The sequence below is a fragment of the Mytilus californianus genome, unplaced genomic scaffold (assembly GCF_021869535.1).
Source record: "Mytilus californianus isolate M0D057914Y unplaced genomic scaffold, xbMytCali1.0.p SCAF_3, whole genome shotgun sequence".
Lineage (NCBI taxonomy): Eukaryota > Metazoa > Mollusca > Bivalvia > Mytilida > Mytilidae > Mytilus > Mytilus californianus.
The window spans coordinates 57,871,573-57,891,340 of record NW_026262679.1 but is presented as its reverse complement, the minus strand read 5'-3'; the positions used below and the strand labels follow the sequence as shown (position 1 = coordinate 57,891,340).

At 30.3% G+C, this 19,768-nt stretch overlaps 1 protein-coding gene across 7 annotated transcripts in view; it reads left to right on the top strand.

Moving 5' to 3' along the window:
• Positions 1–17,548, top strand: part of LOC127733027 (pleckstrin homology domain-containing family A member 1-like) — a 37,982-nt gene extending 20,434 nt beyond the window's left edge. For 5 of the 7 annotated variants that reach the window (XM_052242284.1, XM_052242285.1, XM_052242282.1 and 2 more), the window contains 2 exons: positions 6,125–6,199; positions 15,764–17,548. In XM_052242284.1, coding sequence (XP_052098244.1) covers positions 6,125–6,199; positions 15,764–15,841 — 153 coding nt within the window. In that variant the 3' untranslated portion in view covers positions 15,842–17,548. Of the gene's footprint in view, positions 1–6,124; positions 12,283–15,763 lie in introns of those variants that run through there. The other 2 variants (XM_052242288.1, XM_052242286.1) reach the window with 1 other exon arrangement.
• Positions 17,549–19,768: the final 2,220 nt, after the last annotated feature.

Genomic DNA, 19,768 nt, shown 5'->3' with positions numbered 1-19,768 from the left:
CCTTCTTTATATACATGTACATGGTATAAAACATTATGCCGAATTTATCAACACACTCTTACATCTAACCTTAAAAAAAGAACAATGTTTCAAATTTCATTTTATTTTGGTCCATTTGTGAATAATTGTTACTAATTTATGAAATCATTACAGACAATGCATGTCCATACAACAGGCGTAATTTGACTTTGACCTCATCTGGTACTATTTTGATTGTAATTTAATTTTTGTCTCGCCTGCAAGGAATGGTCCTTAAGGCAAGACATGAATGCTAATCTGGTGACAAAAGCTAAATATTTCTGGAGGTAAAAGAGCTACACAATCCATAATTTGTATATGGTCTGAAGTTTCTGTTTAGCCTATTTCAGTTGCCCTAGAACTTATTTTCATGATTCAGTGACTTCTAAAAAATTATCATGATTAGTATAGTATCTCATTTACAATAATCGGTAGTGCAAAGGTCAGTGTTTTGTTGCCATAAATAATAGGTCAATTGGTATTGGTCTTTTATTATTAAGTATAAATGTCTGTCCAATAAGGTGACCTGACCTTGAGCTTATTTTATTAGCTCATTGAATAAGTTTCTCAGTAAGCAATACAATGCATTTCAACTATATTTGGTCTATCATTATAAAATGTCTGTCTGACAAGGTTCACCTGATCTTGACCTCATTTTCATGGTTCATTGATTCACATTAGTTTAATGAATAGTATAGTTCTACCTTATTTTATAATATCTATAGTCTGTTATTTGATTTTAATGACCAATGTAGTTTGACCAAAGTATCTTAGAATTTCAATATGTAATTTAGGTCAGTTTCTCATAGTCACTTATGTAGGCAAGACATGTCTGCATGACGCTCTAGTTTATTAGGTATAGAAGAATTGCTGTAAGAAGATGATGCATGGTAGTGTGTCATATGCAAATAGCATGTTTATATTAACAAAGAGTTGCAGTAGTACGGCTTCATCCGATTTCATGTAGTTTGGGTCATAGGTAGAGGAGTCCAAAAGTTGTCAGTATCCAAATTATGACATTTTTGTTGTGGAATGACTTTCAGTCCATTTCTGTGATGGGTTTATAAAATATTAATATTGATGGATGTGAATTATTTTTGTCAATAAGTAATTATACAATCAAGACAAAAAGGTATCTGGGAAATACAATGTTGTTCCACTTCACTGTTTCAGAATATAAATGACTGTGAATAATTTCATTATTTGTACCTCAAAATGAAAAGAACTTCATGTCATTGTCAATGTCCATGATATAAGATGTTTTTAACCAATCACAACATTTTGTTGCACACTTTTGAAATAGTACCCAGAATGCTTTAGATTCTGAAAAGGCAACATGCATGCACCATTTTGTTCTTGTTATGAATTATAACCATAACAACCTTTCTTGTGTATGGTAAGCAGAGTCCAAATGATGTATCAGATGAAAGTCAGGAAAAACAGGCCCCTGTAAAGAGAAAATTTGTTTATGCATCAATGGTTTGAGGTAAAGGGATTACGAATCCTTGCACAACCTGAATCACCCAGTCAAGGTAGTGGTACCTTCTTTTGCACAGATCAACTGAATAATGTGTAATATCGTTCCCTCTAATAAAGATTTTTTATTTGTTTGTTTATGTAAAATAATTGTGTGAAATTGCTGTTGATTTTAATTCCATTTCACACTAAAGTAGATGAAATTAAATCTGAGTAAAACATTATAAGCTAAAATCAGAGAATCAGTGTTACTACTGGTTCCCATGGAAATTAAAGTACTTAAAAGAAAAAATAATATTTGCATTTCAACATTTTCATGCTTTTGCTTGCATCATATGTTAATCCATCCTTACAATTTATAAACCAACCCAGCAGCAAGTTAGAGAAAACTATAATCATCATCAACTGCTTTTATAAATACATATAATCCTTGTACATAACATCTTAGTAAAAACATTTATCACATGTAATTTTCTCTAAATGTTATAATATGCTTGATTGACTTGAAAATTGCTTTGAATGATTGATCATATGCTTGGTAAAATAATATTCATACTGTTTTCATATATGTACATTGTGTTAAAAAAAACATTGAAAGCTTATTGTCATATCACTACTGACAAATCCTGAGTAATTGAAAAGATGGGATTTATTGAATGAATTTATGACACAAAATATCCTTGTACACTTGACAAAAGTTTTATCTTATGTTCAAGGAGATTTTGTTTCATAAATTAATTCATTATACCCTTCTTTTCAATCTGATTAAGATCCTATGTTGTGATATGCTACACTCATAGCGAAAACTAACAGCTGATTTTAATGAGATTGCCCTTCTTTTCAATTTTTAAACAAAACAATGTAACAGCTTGCTTCTTGCTGTTCTCCATCTCTAAGTCACAGTAAGGCCATCAGTACAAAAAAAAAAATCTCACACTTCACTGTAAGTTCAGAATGGCAGCTAGAAATTGATGGGGCGCCAGAATCCTTGCAAGACTTCAATAAGGCTGTTGTCAGTGCTTTGGCGAAAACTGATGCGTAATATAACATGGTATAAAAAAAAGAGATTACAGACTAAAAGGCAAAGAAATCTAGCAAATAATGCCATTATTTCTCTTTCTTCAATACAGAAACAATACAAACATTTAAATAACCACAGGGCTCATTAAAATATTTGTTAAAACCATGGCTGGAATTAAAATGAATGATTTTATTCCTGGTATGATTGATCAAGTGTGTTGTTTGTAATTGATTGATTGATGAAAGTTGTGTTGACGAGGTTCGATAAAACATTTGTCCGTCATTAACCGACAGTATAAACTTGTTTAGTCTGACTCAAAGAGAGAGTGGCATTTATTTTTATCACTATTTTCTCAAAAATTGCTTTGATCATACGGTATGAACATTTTCCATCTTGTGCTGCTCTAATGATATTTGTTTTTCTCATTCAAGTAGAAAGATAATGCATGACGTCATAGGCCTACATTATTGACATTGCCTAGCAAACAGCGATAGATATATTATCAATTATCTTTTAAACTCAAGGATGATTCTCGGCTACATCTCATTTCAGGACTATCACCCTTTGATTGTAGCTGAGTAACTCCCTCTTTTTTGAAGATCCATTGATAATCTATAAACGTCTTAATTCAGATAGTAAGCTTTCAATGGTAATTTTAAATGTGGTGTTAAAAGTCATGCCATTACTGTAAAGCAGGACACATGTCTGTGTCAGTTTCATTTTTTGCTTTTAAGTGTGAAATTTTCACCAGAAAAAATAAAGCTGAGTGTCTTCACTTAACAAATTTGAGACCTTTTACTTGTAAAAATACATGAAAAAGGAAGAAAATAAACTTTGAAATGATTTTTATCTAATATTCAGTTTATTATTTTCTTTTGTAGTGTATATCATTTGTTTTTGCTTGATCAAATAGACACACATTACTGTAATAATGTTATTACATGTTAAATTTATTTTAGACGGTTTTTGTCATTTTCTTCCAAGTCCTTTTTGGTCGTATTATTGTTTATTTAAGGTTTTACAAAGTTGTACAAGATACCAAGGGAACATTAAAAACTCATAAGTCGAAGTGAAACTGAAAAGCCAATTGCAAAAAATGAATCCTTATGAAATTTTTACATACTATTTTATTCATTCAATAACCTGTTACTAGAAAATACAATCTACATACTATCACTAATATGAGGACAGGCATATCATGTTCTCCTGGCACAGCCCTTTCTTTTATTTCTCACATGTTTTTGATGTAGTGATCATCAGCACCTGACAAATTTGGGTTAGATCTGCACTGAAAGCTTTGCTATATTGTATTTATCACTTCAAGTATTCTTTTGTTAAAATTTGAAGTGGTTTTGTGCTGTGTAATATCATGCACATGTGTTATCTTTTAATTTTGTCTCGATAATATCGGATTTTCAGATATGTTTATTCATATGATGTCAATTTGGTGATCATTTTATACCACTGTTTATGAGCAGTTACAGAATTATTGTTTTTCTTATAAAATTCTGTAAATGTGCTTTTACAAATTGCTTTCATTTGGAATTAAACAGGCCTTCAGAATTATATGATGTATTAAGTCCCTTTTTTTGCAATTTCAAGTTCATTGCATTTATAGATCTACTACACTAACTACAAGTATACTTGTAGAATAAATATAAGATATAGTGTTTAAATTTATGATACATTTATATTCTGAAGAAGTGATGCAACATAACTTTATATTCTTTTACAAAAATATGACAAAATTTTTGCATTTGTAAAGGGCAAAAAACAATTTTTAAACTGATTCGTCTTCCCTTTTTTGGAAAAAATCTAATAAGCCATATTACATATGTTAAAGAGTTACTTATTTATATTGCACTGATAAGACCCCATATAACAAATAAAATAAGTGATTTTTTTAACTTTGTTCGGTCACAAGTTAAAATAGTTCTCATTTTTATACGACCGCAAAAAATTTTTGCGGTCATATATTAGTATGACGTTGGCGTCGTTGTCGTCGTCGTCGTCGTCGTCGTCCGAAGACACATTGGTTTTCGCACTCTAACTTTAGTTAAAGTGAATGGATCTCTATCAAATTTTACCATAAGGTTCAATACCACAAAAGGAATGTTGGGATTGATTTTTGGGGTTATGGTACCAACAGTTAAGGAATATGGGGCCAAAAATAAGCATTTTTGTAACTTCCAGACAATAACTTGTGTGTTAGTGTATGGATCTCTCTGACATTGTACCACAAGGTTCCATATCACAAAGGGAATGCTGGGATTGATTATGGGGGTAATATTGCCTTAAAATTTAAGGAATTAGGGGCAAAAAAAGGGGCAAAAAACAAGCATTTTTCTAGTTTCAGGACAATAACTTGTGTGTAAGTGTATGGATCTCTCTGAAATTGTACTGCAAGGTTTCATATCACAAAGGGAAAGCTGGAATTGAGTTTGGGGGTAATTGCCCAAAACGTTTAGGAATAAAGGGCCAAAAAGGGGCCAAAAATAAGCATTTTTCTGGTTTCCAGACAATAACTTGTGTTCAAGTGTATGGATCTCTCTGAAATTGTATTGCAAGGTACCATACCACAAAGGGAAGGCTGGGGTTGATTTTGGGGGTGATTGCCTCAAGATTTTAGGAATTAGGGGCCAAAAAGGGCCAAAAAACAAGTATTTTTCTAGTTTCAGGACAATAACTTGTGTGTAAGTGTATGGATTTTTATGAAATTGTACTACAAGGTTCCATATCACAAAAGAAAAGCTAGGTTTGAGTTTGGGGGTAATTGCCCTAAACATTTAGGAATAGGGGCCAAAAAGGGGCAAAAAAACAAACATTTTTCTAGTTTCCAGACTTAAAACTTTAACTTGTGTTCAAGTGTATGGATCTCTCTGAAATTGTACTGCAAGGTACCATACCACAAAAGGAAGGTTGGGATTGAGTTTGGGGGTGATGAATCATAAGGTGGTTCAAAAATGTTTTTTTTGGGGGGGGGTTTCCTTTTTTTTTTTTTTTTTAATTTTCCATTTTAAGTTGGTTATTTCTGATTTATATATAAAAGCAAATAATAATGATATGGTTTGAATATGTAAATTAAAATTTTTTAAGTACTTAGACCACATTCATTCTGTGTCAAAAACCTATGCTGTGTCAAATATTTAATCACAATCCAAATTCAGAGCTGTATCAAGCTTGAATGTTGTGTCCATACTTGCCCCGGCTGTTCAGGGTTCGACCTCTGAGGTCGTATCAAGCTGCGCCCAGTGGAGCATTTTATTCAAATTTAGAACAAAAAATGTGCATACCAACAATCTCTTATCACATTAAACTTTGAATACAATTTAGCATAGTCTTTCTCAAAGATATCTAAAAACTATCATGATGTCGTCAACATTTTTACTGATGACAATCTCCGCATATGGTGATTGGAAACAGTAGTACAAATGAAGAAACTGTCTTTCTCACACTCATACACAAAACTCAACTTTCTGGAAATTTTGTGACCCCAATATGAGCTAATAGATTCTCATTTTGTTCTTAAAAGTAATTGATAGATTATTATGAATAAATTATTAATGGTTTTCTATCATTAATTTCTCAATATTTCAAATATCATTGCAGACACAGAGTCTACGGAGGCCACCAACGAACTCTCAGGAGATGGCAGTGACCAGGGTGTTTCCTAGTAAAGAATGGGTATGACCTGCATGTCATTGCCATGGTTACCAGTAGCTAATTAGTTACATGTTGTTACATTTAGATAATATTATGTTGATGAATGATTTTATATACACTGTTATCAAAACCACTAGAATTTGCCATGCCTTTGTTTTTCTGGGGCCCTGCATGGGTTAATTGATAATAGTTGACTACTTGATAATACTTGATTACGGACTAAGTATAATTAAATATTTGAAAACAAGCTCTTAATTTTTCGATACTTTGATTATTTGATTACCATTCATGTACCGGTAAAAGTTACTGACTGATTAAATGATTACTGCTTTAAACATTTTTATGATTGTATGATTATCAGATAACCCCATGCAGGGTCTCTTTTTTCACATTCCATTTATAATTGAAAGTGCTCTATTGAAATCCACCGAATTAACTTGTTATTTTCTCTTAATTTATAGATTATTTTAAAAATCTAATGCAATATAAATGTTTATATCACAGCAGTTTTTTTTTTATTTTGTTAATTTTAAACATATACAATATGACTATGTAAGGTTTGGACGTGACACAGATAAATGAGCAATTAGGATGTGTTCTTTCATATTTAAAAAAACCCACTATAAACGCATTAAATACAACAAAAATTATTTGAATGAAAAATGATATGATATGCAAGAAAGTTAAAATGATACTGTAACAATTCTTGGATGCTGAATAGATGTTTCTTCTTTTTGAATTGGTGCTAGAGATAGAGCTACTTGAAACAAAACTATATGATGGAATACTGATAAAACTTTATTTGAAGTTGGCAGAGCGTGAAAGAATTTCAATCAAAGAGAAATCATTCTTTACATCATTGCTATGAAGCACAATATTCAGTTATTCTTTAAAATCTCTATGGCAGTTGATTCTGCTATATTACATCATTATAGTACTTGGTGTGTGTTTTTGCTTAAATGTCAATTGATAAAAGGAAAAGTGGCATTAAGGCTGATTGATTTTCCTCAAGAAGATGAAAGTTTTGTAATAAATACTTAATACATTGAACAAAGAAAAATATATATTAATGTATAAAAAATGAAAAAGTTAGACGAAATTTGCAACATTATGACATCTTATCAAAATCTTAAAAATTATCAAAAGTGACAATGTATATTTGCTTTAAGGAAACATGAAGTACATTTGTGAAACCACGAAGTATTTTAAAAGAACTTGCATTGTATCTATAAGTAATTACCTATTTCAATATGTTGTTTCTTATATGGGTATACTTTTCTGGTTCAGTATCTATGTAAATATAAATAATGAAACAAAGATTTTAAGGGTTTAAAAAATGTGCAGTTTCTACCATGCTCTGTTGTCATGGTAACTGATGATGTTTTAAGTTTTTTTCTTCTTCATGTCCTATCTGAACCCCAGTTAACCGAACTTTATTTTAACAGGTTTATGACCTTGAATGCTTTTTGTTTTAATTGTACATGCTTTAATTTAGGTCAAATAAGAATCTTACTACACCTACTCTTTTCAAATTGAGGGTCATATTGTAACCTTTCACCTTTACATAATAAAAGTGAATTTTTCAAGAACAATGTTTTTATTTCTGATCTCAGTTTTTACAAATTGACTTTTGTAAAATTACCGGTACATAACTAAAATTTTGTTGTAGATATGATCTCTATACCTAAAATAAGGCATTATATTAGCTTTAAATGTGATAAACCAATAAGAATGCAATTAATGCTTTAAAACTAATTAAAGTTTCTGTTTTATTAGAAGAAAATACTTGCAAAAAATTATTTGTTTTGAGTTATTAAGGTGTTTGAATTGTTTTTGATATTTGTTTTCTTTACATTCCTTAAAACCATTATTTTACTGAAAATTTTGCTGAATGGGACAATTTTATCAACCAGAAGCCAAAAATAGTTGTGAAATTTGTTAGTGGATATATTATGGATAGTAGCAAAGCATTAGACATAAAATATTCTCTTATACCTCATTTTACTTTAAAGATAATTCTAGCAAAGTTTACATTAAAGTCCAAATCTATGCAATTATAAGCTTAAGTCTAAAGAGGAATGACAGTTATGTCAGTGGGCACACCTTGGAAGGTGAAGTGAAGGTCAAAACTACACATGTATCTCATTTACCAATTTCATGCATGACTCTCAGTAGTGTACATTGGTCCTGTTGTGAACAGCTCTCAGCTATAGAGGATTAATATTTAGTAAGTCAATAGATCTTGGTCAGTAATGAAGCTTTAGAAAGTTTGCATTATTTTTGGTCCAGTTTACATTTTTTGGATACAGTCATTTGAGATATTTTTCATGTTTATCCATTTACCGGTACATAGAATAACCAACGTCTCCTTTTATTCATATTCAAGTTACACCGTGTTCTGTTGAGACAGATTTCACTGTAAATGAAAATAACCCCTGTGTCTTTGAGATGAATAACAGCAATGCAAGCACTGTCTGTCGGTTTTTGTTTTGTCTATTGCTTGTAGAGATTTTGTGTCATGAATTAGTACATCATATTCCTTCTTATTCATAACTTTTGTTGAACTAATTGTCGCTTGTGATTGCTTCCTTTCTCACTTGATTTTATTACAAGTAACTTAATAAGAAAATAATCAACATTCTTCATCTAACAAAACATTCGCCCTGAATAGAATAATTTATGATTCGTGTGTATGTAAATGTTTATTTTATGTATGAACTTTTACGAGTATGATCTGACCATTCTTTTCATCTCAGATATAAAAGATGTGCAATAAAAACTTTATGAAAAGTACTAATACAACAGTACTGGGTTTTTTAAGAGTAGTCTGAAAACTCACCTATATTGTTTTATAAAACTTACAAAAAAATATTGTGTAGTTATTTCATATTCAATTGTATACTTTCAAAATTTCTTGTAAAAGACAACACAAACAGAAACTTGATACATTTTTAGTCAGAAATTATGAATACTTTTATTGTCAAATGGTCTACTCACTTAAGGTGGCTGGGGCGTCTTAATTAAAACTGATAAAATTGAGAATGGAAATGGGGAATGTGTCAAAGAGACAACAACCCGACCATAGAGCAGACAACAACTGAAGGCCACCAATGGGTCTTCAATGCAGCGAGAAACTCCCTCACCCGGAGGCGTCCTTCAGCTGGCCCCTAAACAAATAAGTATATAATGATAGAATTTTTTAATAATTTGTCATAATGAAGTTTTTATCATGCTTTTTTCAAAAATATAAAAAAAAGTATGGGTCACCGGACTTTTTTTCACACTACAGGTTGTGCAAAATTGTCAGATTTTGTATAGATTATGCATGGAAAATCAAATTGTGTGTGATAATAAGAAAACTACATGATAGAATTTTGAGATAAAATGTGAGAAGATAGCTCTTATAACATGCTTTCAGATAAGAAAAAGAAAAAATGGGGTCACCGAACTTGTTTTCTTGCTATAGATTAAAATAGGTAAATTCACAACACTTTCTATTATAAAAATTACTTTATCTGAGTTATCTCCCCTTATTTGGCAAAGTTGAAAACAAATTAATCAAACACAAATATTAAAGGTTTTTTTTTTAGAAATTACAGCTGTAATTATGATAAAACCCACAATTTTCTATATTTACATCAAAAGTCTTACACATAAATTACATACTACTCTCAAAATTTGCACATTTCATCAAAGATCTAGACCAACGTTATCTCCTATTTCAAAATCCAAAATGGAGGAAGACTCCCTAGCCACCTAAAGTTCCATTATTGTACATGATATATCTCATGCAATTAATAATTTAATATTTACATTTTGACTGAATGCATGCTTTCAGAATTTGATGCTAATGAAATAAATATATAACTCTTCTACAAATTAATGCATAATGGGAAAACTTAATGATAAATTCCAGCCTTTTGGTCTGAATTTTTTTATAATTTTCAACCCTCTATGTAGTGATACCTTAAAGGTGAATTTTTTTATCACTGGTTTTGTAATAATTTTAAATGAAATGTAGTAATTTATGCTTTGAAATTTGAATAAAATACAAGGACTGTAAAATGCATAATACATAATGTAAAGTTACATAAAGGTAGGACTTAAGATCTGGTGTAGTTTAAAATTCATTTGTTTGTTGATAATGTTATTAAATCAATGCAAAGTTTACGTAATAGGACTTTATTTTAGATTTTGATGAAATTTGCAAAAACTTAATCATTGACCCTCTTAAATTTGCAAACAATACAACAGAAATGTTTGCAGCAATAACATTTCAATTTTAATCAATTTCTGTGGATGGAATTTTGAGAAACGCAATTTAAAGTGGAAATGCATATTTTATGCCGCTTGTTAACTTTCATTCTTTACATTTATAGATATTTTTTACAAATTTTTTAATTGATTTTATATTTGGACTTAAAAATGTGTTTTATTCAGATAGCAGAGATCAATGAGTTCTACATGCATAGTAAATTTCATCAAAATTTAAAATAAATTCCAATCATGTATACTTTGCATTTATATAAAAATGTAAAAGCCCAAAATTTTGTATCTCTTAATTTTTTAAACCAATATCAGATTATGTAATTTTTCAAGACTTTTTTAATTGGATCCATGTTTTACTTAATTTGATTTTTAATCAAGTGTTATGAATTCAAATTTATAGTTCAAACTGTTTTTGTCACCCCTGTGATGAATAGTGCAGAATATGCAAGACTATGGGATGCTTTTCTATTGGCAAAAGTGTTGCTTCTTGTTAAAGCTTCATATTTCAGTAGGTAGAAGAGCTGGACGGTCCTTATTTGGTATCTTGTACACTGTTTATGTGACCGTCTGAAAATTTCTTCTGAAAATTTTCTGTATAAATACTTATTTCTGAACAAGATTTTTTTAGTCTTAGATTATTTTAAAGAACAAAGGATGCTGTTATAAAGAACAAAAGATAAAACTATCTTCCTTAAAAACTTTGTAACTTTATATATATCTTGTTAGATTTTTATGAAATTTATTAAATTTTTCATGTTTTTATGAATTTTTTTAATGATACTCTTAAATATCTTATCATGTATTGTGGAGATAATATTTATTAGTTTAATCAACCATGTGTTATTTCTTAGCATAGAATTTAATAACCTAATAACCAAAGTTTTAGATATGTTATTTTTTTTATATTTGAAATTAATGTAAGAGGCAGAATGTGAGATTACAAAAGTCTGTTATAGAAGATTTGTTTAAAACCTATAATACAAATATTTAAGTTAAACAAAATTACATATTAAAGAAGGTATAATATATTCATTTGTAACTCATAAAAAAATTAAAAACAACAGTGCAAATGTTAATTTATTTCTAAAAATGTGTTAATTCTTGACAAAGATATGTATATTTTGTGGATTCATTTATTTTTGTAGGTGTCAACTTTGCAGTATCACAAACATTTGCTTACATTTGCTCACACCATATATTGTGAAACTTTCGTGTGTGTCTTAGTTTCACTTTGTTCATGGTAGGCATTTTTCTTTGAATTTTACCATATATGCGACATTTTGCTGTCCATTTAAGGGCATTGTACAATGCCATGAACAAAGTAAACAACAAAAATTTAACTTCCCTTTCTAAAACCCGAGCCACAAAAAAAGCCTAAAGTTTTGTACTCTCTGTGAAGGGATTTACAAGAAATTAATTTGGAACTTAACATAAATTAACGAAAAACACTGTGATGACAGCTTTTTATTAGGTTGCAGTTTTCCGTGAAGCTAGGTTTGGTTGCCATGGAAGGTTCATGTTGACAGATAAATAACAGGCAAACCGGTTTATAAATTCTTAGATTTTTTTAAATTTTCCCTTCTGATATTATCAATGAAAATTAATATCCAACAAAAATATCAATGAATCCGCAATGTATTACATGTATACTCACATTACATAGCAAATACACAACAAAACTTAAAAAAACAACATAATAAAAAAACTGCATATTTATTTTTTAAAAGTAGAAATATGTCAACATGTTATTTGATACTACATGTATTAGTTTTTATGCTGTATGTAAAAGCTTTATATAAGCAAACTATATATTTCAATAAAAATGTTAGTACTAATTTGCATGTGTTTGTGTTTGTTCAAGGCATGTTTTTATTTTGTTTTATTTATTAGCTTTTGTCCCTATACTAATACAGTTACTTGTACCTGCTAGTTTTTACCTTGCGGCATGTTTTCTAGTCAATATTCTGGTTTAAACAAGGAATTATTTGAATCTGGAATAATTATGAATTCTGGAAAATTTATTAGAAATGTATGATGAAAACTAACCCAACTAAATAGGGTTAGCCATGCGTGCATGGCTAAGGTTAATTTTAATTTCACTATCATTTCAGTATGAACTAACTAACCCCCCTTAGCCATGCGCGCATGGCTAACCCTATTTAGTTGGGTTAGTTTTCATCATAAATTGCTCATCAATTTTCCAGAATTCAAAATTATTCCAGATCCAAATAATTCCTTGTTTTTAAATGAAAGGTTATGTCAGTGAGACAGTAACCCAACAACTCAAGACGACTAACTGACATCTAGATGCTTAAATATTGTCTTCAACAATAGACAAGTGTCCAATATGTGTATGAAGTGTAAGTATATGTATAAGTGTCAAGCTCTAAATTGTCTGACTTCTTAAAAAGAGAGGTCAGTTCTAAACCCAGAAATGACTAATTGTTGGTAAAAAAAGTGGGATAAGATACCAAGGAGCCACTCAAAAATTATAAGTTTAAGAAAAATAGTCAAAACCATGATAAAAAAAAGAGAAAATAGGAACAACATCCACAAAACACTACACAGAAAACTAAAGATAGAGCAACTTGAACCCTACCAAAAATTGAACATGGTTGAACAGTAAGGGTCTTCAGGTCCTGCTCCACAAGTGACACCTGCTGTGGTAGTATTGGATCATTTCAAGCTATGTTTTTATATTAGTAAGTTGTCATGCCACACATCCTTCCAGCTCACAAGACATACTGGGCCATGGGAGGTAATGCCATCATTTCTCATCCATTGTCTGTTGATCGTAAACTTTGTAACCAATCTTCTCTGAAAACAAAAGGTCAATTTAAACAAACTTGGATAACTATATTTGGTATATAGGATCCTTGCAAGGTCTACATGTCCTTCAGACAGGGTTCACCTGACCTCAACATCATTTCATGTACCAGTGATCAAGGTTAACTTTTCATTGGTAGTCCATATCTCAGATGCTATAATTCAAAGGTCAACGATATTTCATGTATGGAATGATTGTTACAAGTACATGTCCAACAGGCAGGGCCAAAAATAAAATTTTAAATTGTTTGATGTTGCCTTCCTACCGACTTCAAAAGCAGCCTACCTGAAAAATTTTACGACACCAATCGTTTTAATTAAATTTTTTTTAAAAAAGATTTTGTCCTGCTCTTTCTTGTCTTAAACATTTAACTTATGTTGTTGGCCAAAAAATTTAAAATCCCTACCTACCTACCCAACCCTACAAGGCATGAGTAGGCAACATCAATCTAGGAATTTTTTAAGAATGGCCCAGGTTTCAGCTGACTGTGACCTCATTTTTATGGTTCATTGGTTACCATAAGTTAAGTTTTTGTGGTTTGGTCTGTTTCTCAGATACTGTAAGCAAAGGTGTACATGTCCGTCTGGCAGGTTTCATCTGACCATGACCTCTTTTCATGGTTCATTGGACAATGTTAAGGTTTGTTTTCTGGTTTTGTCTATTTCTTGGATACTATAAGCGATAGGACCACTATATTTGGTGTATAGAATGATTGTTGTCTGGCAGGTTTCATCTAACCTTGACCTCATTTCATGGTTCATTGGTCAATGTTAAGTTTTCATGGTATTGTCTGTTTATCAGATACTTAAACAATACGTCAAACTATATTAGGTATATGGAATGATTGCATAGTATACTTGTTGTCTGTCAGGGTTCATCTGATCTTGACCTCAATTTGATGGTTTATTGGTCAAAATTTAATTTTCTTAATCATTTCTGTTTCTCAGATACTATAAGCAATAGATCAACTACTGTATATTTGGTGAATTGTATGATTGTTAGGTGAACATGTCTGTCTGGCAGGGTTCATCTGACCATGACCTCATATAAATGGATAATTGATAATGTAATGTTTATGTAATACGTGTAATAAAACTTCTTACTACAGGCTTTCAGCGCAATCATGTAAAGCAGCTGAGACATTTCAGGGTGTGCACTCTTGTTTAAAATTTACGTCAAAGCACCATGCTTACAATGTTACTCAACCTCAGATCTTTTGTCATTCTGAAATAAACAGCTGTTTTGATTTTGTTCGTTTTGACAGTAGATCTGATCTTTTGTACAATAGTATTTAATGATGTCTTATCGAGATATTTTCCAATAGGTTTCTATCCCCCCCCAAAAAAAAATAAAGCTTTAAAACACCCCCAAACTGCAAATTTTAACCTCTAACAACAACTGGTTACATGTAGGCTTGCTGGTCCTATTGCTTTGAAAACATCTAACGTATGGTTTCTATGATTTGCCAAGGACAAGTACTTGTGGTGCAGAAAGAAAGCAGAGGAATAAGAAACTGAGCAAAAATAATTAGAGAGACTTAAATATTTTTCATTGAGGACCACATAATGAGATTAGTCATCATGGAAAGATGCCTGTCTCTTCTTTTTCTGAAGGCAGTGGAGTTGGGATGGTATAAAAATTACTAGATTTATCTTGATACCCGAAATGGTGATTGAGTTAGCAGTCATAAACTAGTATTTTAGCTCAATTGGCCTAAAGTGCCAGTGTGAGCTATTGCCATCAGTAATTGTCCGTTTTCTGTCATCGTCATTATCATGGACCTTTTAGTTTTATTAAAACCTCCTCTGAAGCTTCAAGACCAATTGGAACCAAACTTAACCACAATCATCCTTGGAGTATTTAGGTTAAAAAAAATGTGTTTGATGATCCAGCCTGACAGCCAACAGGACAGTGGCAGCAATGTTTAGAATGTCAAGGTCAACCTACTGTCCATTTTGTCAAACAACTCTTTATAGAAGTTATTGCTCTTAAATGATGATTTCTACCAATTTTTTTTCACTTTTGTCTTGAAAACAATTAAAGATAGAGAGATACTTTATATAGCGGAAAATATCAGCAGGACGAGATCAACAAATATGTTAATTGTCAGTTGACTCCTGATAGGAGTTATTTCCCTTAAATTACAATTTTTTTTTTACCTTTTTAAGCGGTGTACAGCAAAAATGATCAGCAAAACAAAATCTACAAAATAGATCAACAAGAAGAAAATTTTCAGTACACTTCCCCCAATTTCATTCCCTAGAAAAATTGTTATGCTGATGAAAGTGTAAAATATCAAGTCATCAGAAAGTTTGATTAATTTCATAAGGATATCATTGCCTGTACCAAGTCAGGAATATGACAGTTGTTTTCCATTCGTTTGATGTGTTTGAGCTTTTGATTTTTCCATTTGATAAGGAACTTTCTGTTTTGAATTTTCCTTGGAGTTCGGTATTTTTGTTATTTTACTTTTTTCTTTTCCATTTTAGAGACCAGAATCACCACAGCGAAGTAGTAGTCAAATTGATGAAAATCAACAGAAGAAACGAAGTTGGTTACTATGGTAACAGATTTGTATGCAGCATATATACATTTTAGTGTTGTATACACAATTAACAATATTGATTAGATAAACATAAACAAGTCACAGCTCATAAAAATATATGGTCATAAGTTGAGAATCACCAAGTTCACAGCAAATTTTATTTCATCAATTCCAAGATATTTTCAGAAGTATAGTGTTAAGTCATGTTGCATAATGACATTTAAGGGTGAATTGACTAACTCCTTACCTTATCAAAGCAAATGCATATTTTATGAGAATTAAGGAACAGAAGTTCTATGCTATGCCATTTTTTGGGGTAAAGATTGCATGAAATGCAATCAAAACCCTATGGTACTGACTTGATATCTTCCATGGTTGATCACTACCTTTATTTAGATCCTATCCAGTCAATTTCATGCAATTTGTTGATGATATGTTATACTTTGATATTTAAGTTACAATATGATGTGTATTTGAATTGCCATACTTTATTTTTTATTAAAAACTACATAAGTAATGCATGGTGTATGAATCTGTTATAAAAATAGGTCAAACTACAAATGTACAAACATGAACAAAGGAAGATAACTCTAACTCAAAGTAACTTGCCTTATAAAATACAATTCAATGTTTTATTTAAAAATTCACAAAATTGCAAAATGAAAGCAATCTTTACCTGTCAGTGCTCACAAATACTTTGATTAAGATCTTGGGAAAAGTTTGTGCTTTTGTCTATGAAATAATGTTCCGTTAAAACACTCTACATTTGAATTGATAATCTTGGACACATCTAGTAATCTTATTTATTGCTTATGAACTAGTGATTTATCAGTTATTTTATCAACTCACTTTCATTAAAATTTCATATATTCTCTTTATTTTGCCATGGTTTTTACCTTATAATCTAGTCATGTCATTTTCAATATTAATTATAAGTCTACAAATTCCAAACTGTTTGAAGTGTGTTCAAACTCTCAACTACCATAAAAGGTTCAAGAAAAATATTCAAATTGCAATTTTTTCATAAGAGGTAAGTGGCCCTTAATTATTTTTGACCAACTAAATTTTGACATATTTCCTTCCACATAACTGATGCAACATAATCAAGTTTTTAACACAGTATGTAGCGATAGTCATTTATATTTTATTAAAAAAATGTCAATTGTCAGACATTTTTACAGTAACCAAGTTTGTCAGACATTTTTACAGTAACCAAGTTTGTCAGACATTTTTACAGTAACCAAGTTACTGTGGATTCATTTATTTCCATGGGTACCAAGTCTGGAAGATTTTGGAAAACTATTTGATTCCTATGTTTTCACAAATTCTGCATACAACCCTAGAGGAAATAATAATTTCCTTTGATACTTGAATTTCATTATTTCATTGGTTCACCTATACCCATGAAATCCTTGAAAATTAGTACCTCATGAAAAATAGTCAATATACAGTAAATGGATTTTTTTGGTAAAGAGAATTCACAATAAAATACAATTTTTTTACTTGCTTTAAAACCCACACATGTTAACAACAGATATAACAAAATTATTCTTTAATTTATTAATCTTAATAAAAAGGCCATGCAATAAAGAGTAACAATGTACTTTTTGTGATGATAAAAAGTTTTAAGCAGTATAGTAATCCTTATATTATTAAACAAGTTTATCATTATTTAGTTACAAAGTAAAAATACCATTTTTCTCATTTTGTATTATATTTCTGTACAATCATATAACATGTATAATAATAGATATATCATTGCAATGTTAAAACCATTTTTCACAGAATTTCCTTTTTTTTCTGTTTGTCTTTTTTTACTATAGTTATATTAGAGAGTTAGCTTTTATAATTTTCTACACAAGAATATTTATATTAGTCAATGTTTTATTGTATATTTAAAACTGGAAGAAATTTTGAAATTTTCATCTGAAGACTAATTTTGTTAGTGGGAGGTTAATATCCCTATCCAAAAAAAAAAATCCCTCCCATTCCCAAATCAAGTGATTATTATTCTGAATACAATTCTGAAGCAAATAATAATACTGCAAATAGGGTAAGACAGTCAGTGTAAACTTAAAATTTATATGAGAGCTTTTAAATAGACTATCATAAACTACATATTGTACATTACTGAACAATAAAAATAGTGCTTAGACCAAAAAAGTGTGATTTCAGTGTACATAAGTTATTTATTTTTGTATGCATTTTTTAGAAATTGATATTTTTACTTGTTGATTAATTTATTTATTTTAAAAGTGTTAAGCTTTCGTAATCTATTCCAAGTTTTTAATACATGTATTTTTATACAGGGCTTATGTATGTCATTTGTACTGTAACAGACCGTGTCATGTGCAATTTAATAATCCTTTGTAAAGTATCCATATTACTTGTATACTACTGGAAATGAACTTTCATGCAATTTATTCAGCTAATTTTAAATCAAAACAAAATTGCAAAAAAAATTCATGTCAAAGTTATAAATATGCTTCTGTGGTTTAGAAAAAAGGTAATGGTGAAAATATAATTTCACAAAATTGGCTGAACCTTGTAAATCATGAAATTAGGTCAGTTTACAGTATTTAGATATTTGGACTACTAAACCATACATTTCTGTGTCCACACTAGAGTTTACGGGTTTGATGACAATCGTAATTCTCATGAAGGCTGAATGCCACAAAAATGATAAGAAATAAATAAATGACTTCAAACTTCATAAGCAGAAAAACATCAATAAAAGGAAATGATGGTCAGCAACATTGACAGCAAGCTAACAATAAAAGTTTACAAATATGGGCCACTTGAGGGGACTATATGGTCTTTATAATTACTGGATATGGTTGTTGTTGCAACAGACCAAGGATCTTATGTTTGTTGAATTGTTCTAAGTAAGGAAACTGCAATTTGAATTATTTAGTTTGCCAAGCTTTATACGTTTCATGCTGATGTGAGACAACCTATATACTACTTCAAGTACCTTGTTCTCATAAAAATTTGAAAAAAGAAAGTCTCTTTTCGGTTTATTCTGTCAAAAGAATATGCAACATTCAAAAACTTTAATATTACATTGATCATAAAAGCAAGGAATTACCAAAACAGCAATAGACCACACCAACCACAAACTCCTCCAAAACAAATAGACATAAAAAACAGGGAAGACTACCACAAAAACAACACATGGTCCAGATAGCTTGACTTGTTACTGGCACAAAATGTGGTGCATGGGGTTAAAAGACATGAAAATTTAAAACACTCTTGGATTAAGGTGGTACATAATACTACAGGGAGATAACTCTTTAAAAATCAGCTGAACGTTTTAATCACCTTCTATTGTTCAGGAAATATTAAGCTTCTCAATGATCAAAATTAGTGTTTGTCAAACTGCTATATATCCAATGAATTTTTTCCGATAAAGTGTGTTTTTCAAGTTTTTTGAAATTTTTATATTTTTGTCAAAGGGTCAAAGTAAATGTTTTGTCAAAATTTTATGCAATTAAACGAGCCAAATTTATTTTACTCAAGGTGTTTGGTACCACCTTAATTTCAATTGCCAATACGATTCAACACAAGCTTTAGCCAATCATTTGATTTCACCTTTTGGTGACCAACAATTTTTCTCTGCATATTTCCAATGTTCAATTCCTATATGTTTGTATTAATATTATAATACTGTAACATCATAGATGTTTTTGCACAGATAATATATTGTTCATGTAAACGTTTATTTATTACTTTATATTTGATGCAGAAACCAAACAATACTGCTAATGTTAGTTAACGTATCCTTTGAAAAAAGGTCATTCAATATTATTTGTGCTCAAGATGGTGGATTTCAAATTTTGTTTACACTCACTTTCATTATTTTTCTGTGTATATTAAATTAATCACTGTTTGTCAACCTTTTGGAAATATCTATATATGAACATTTCATACAGATGGTATTATGTCAGGT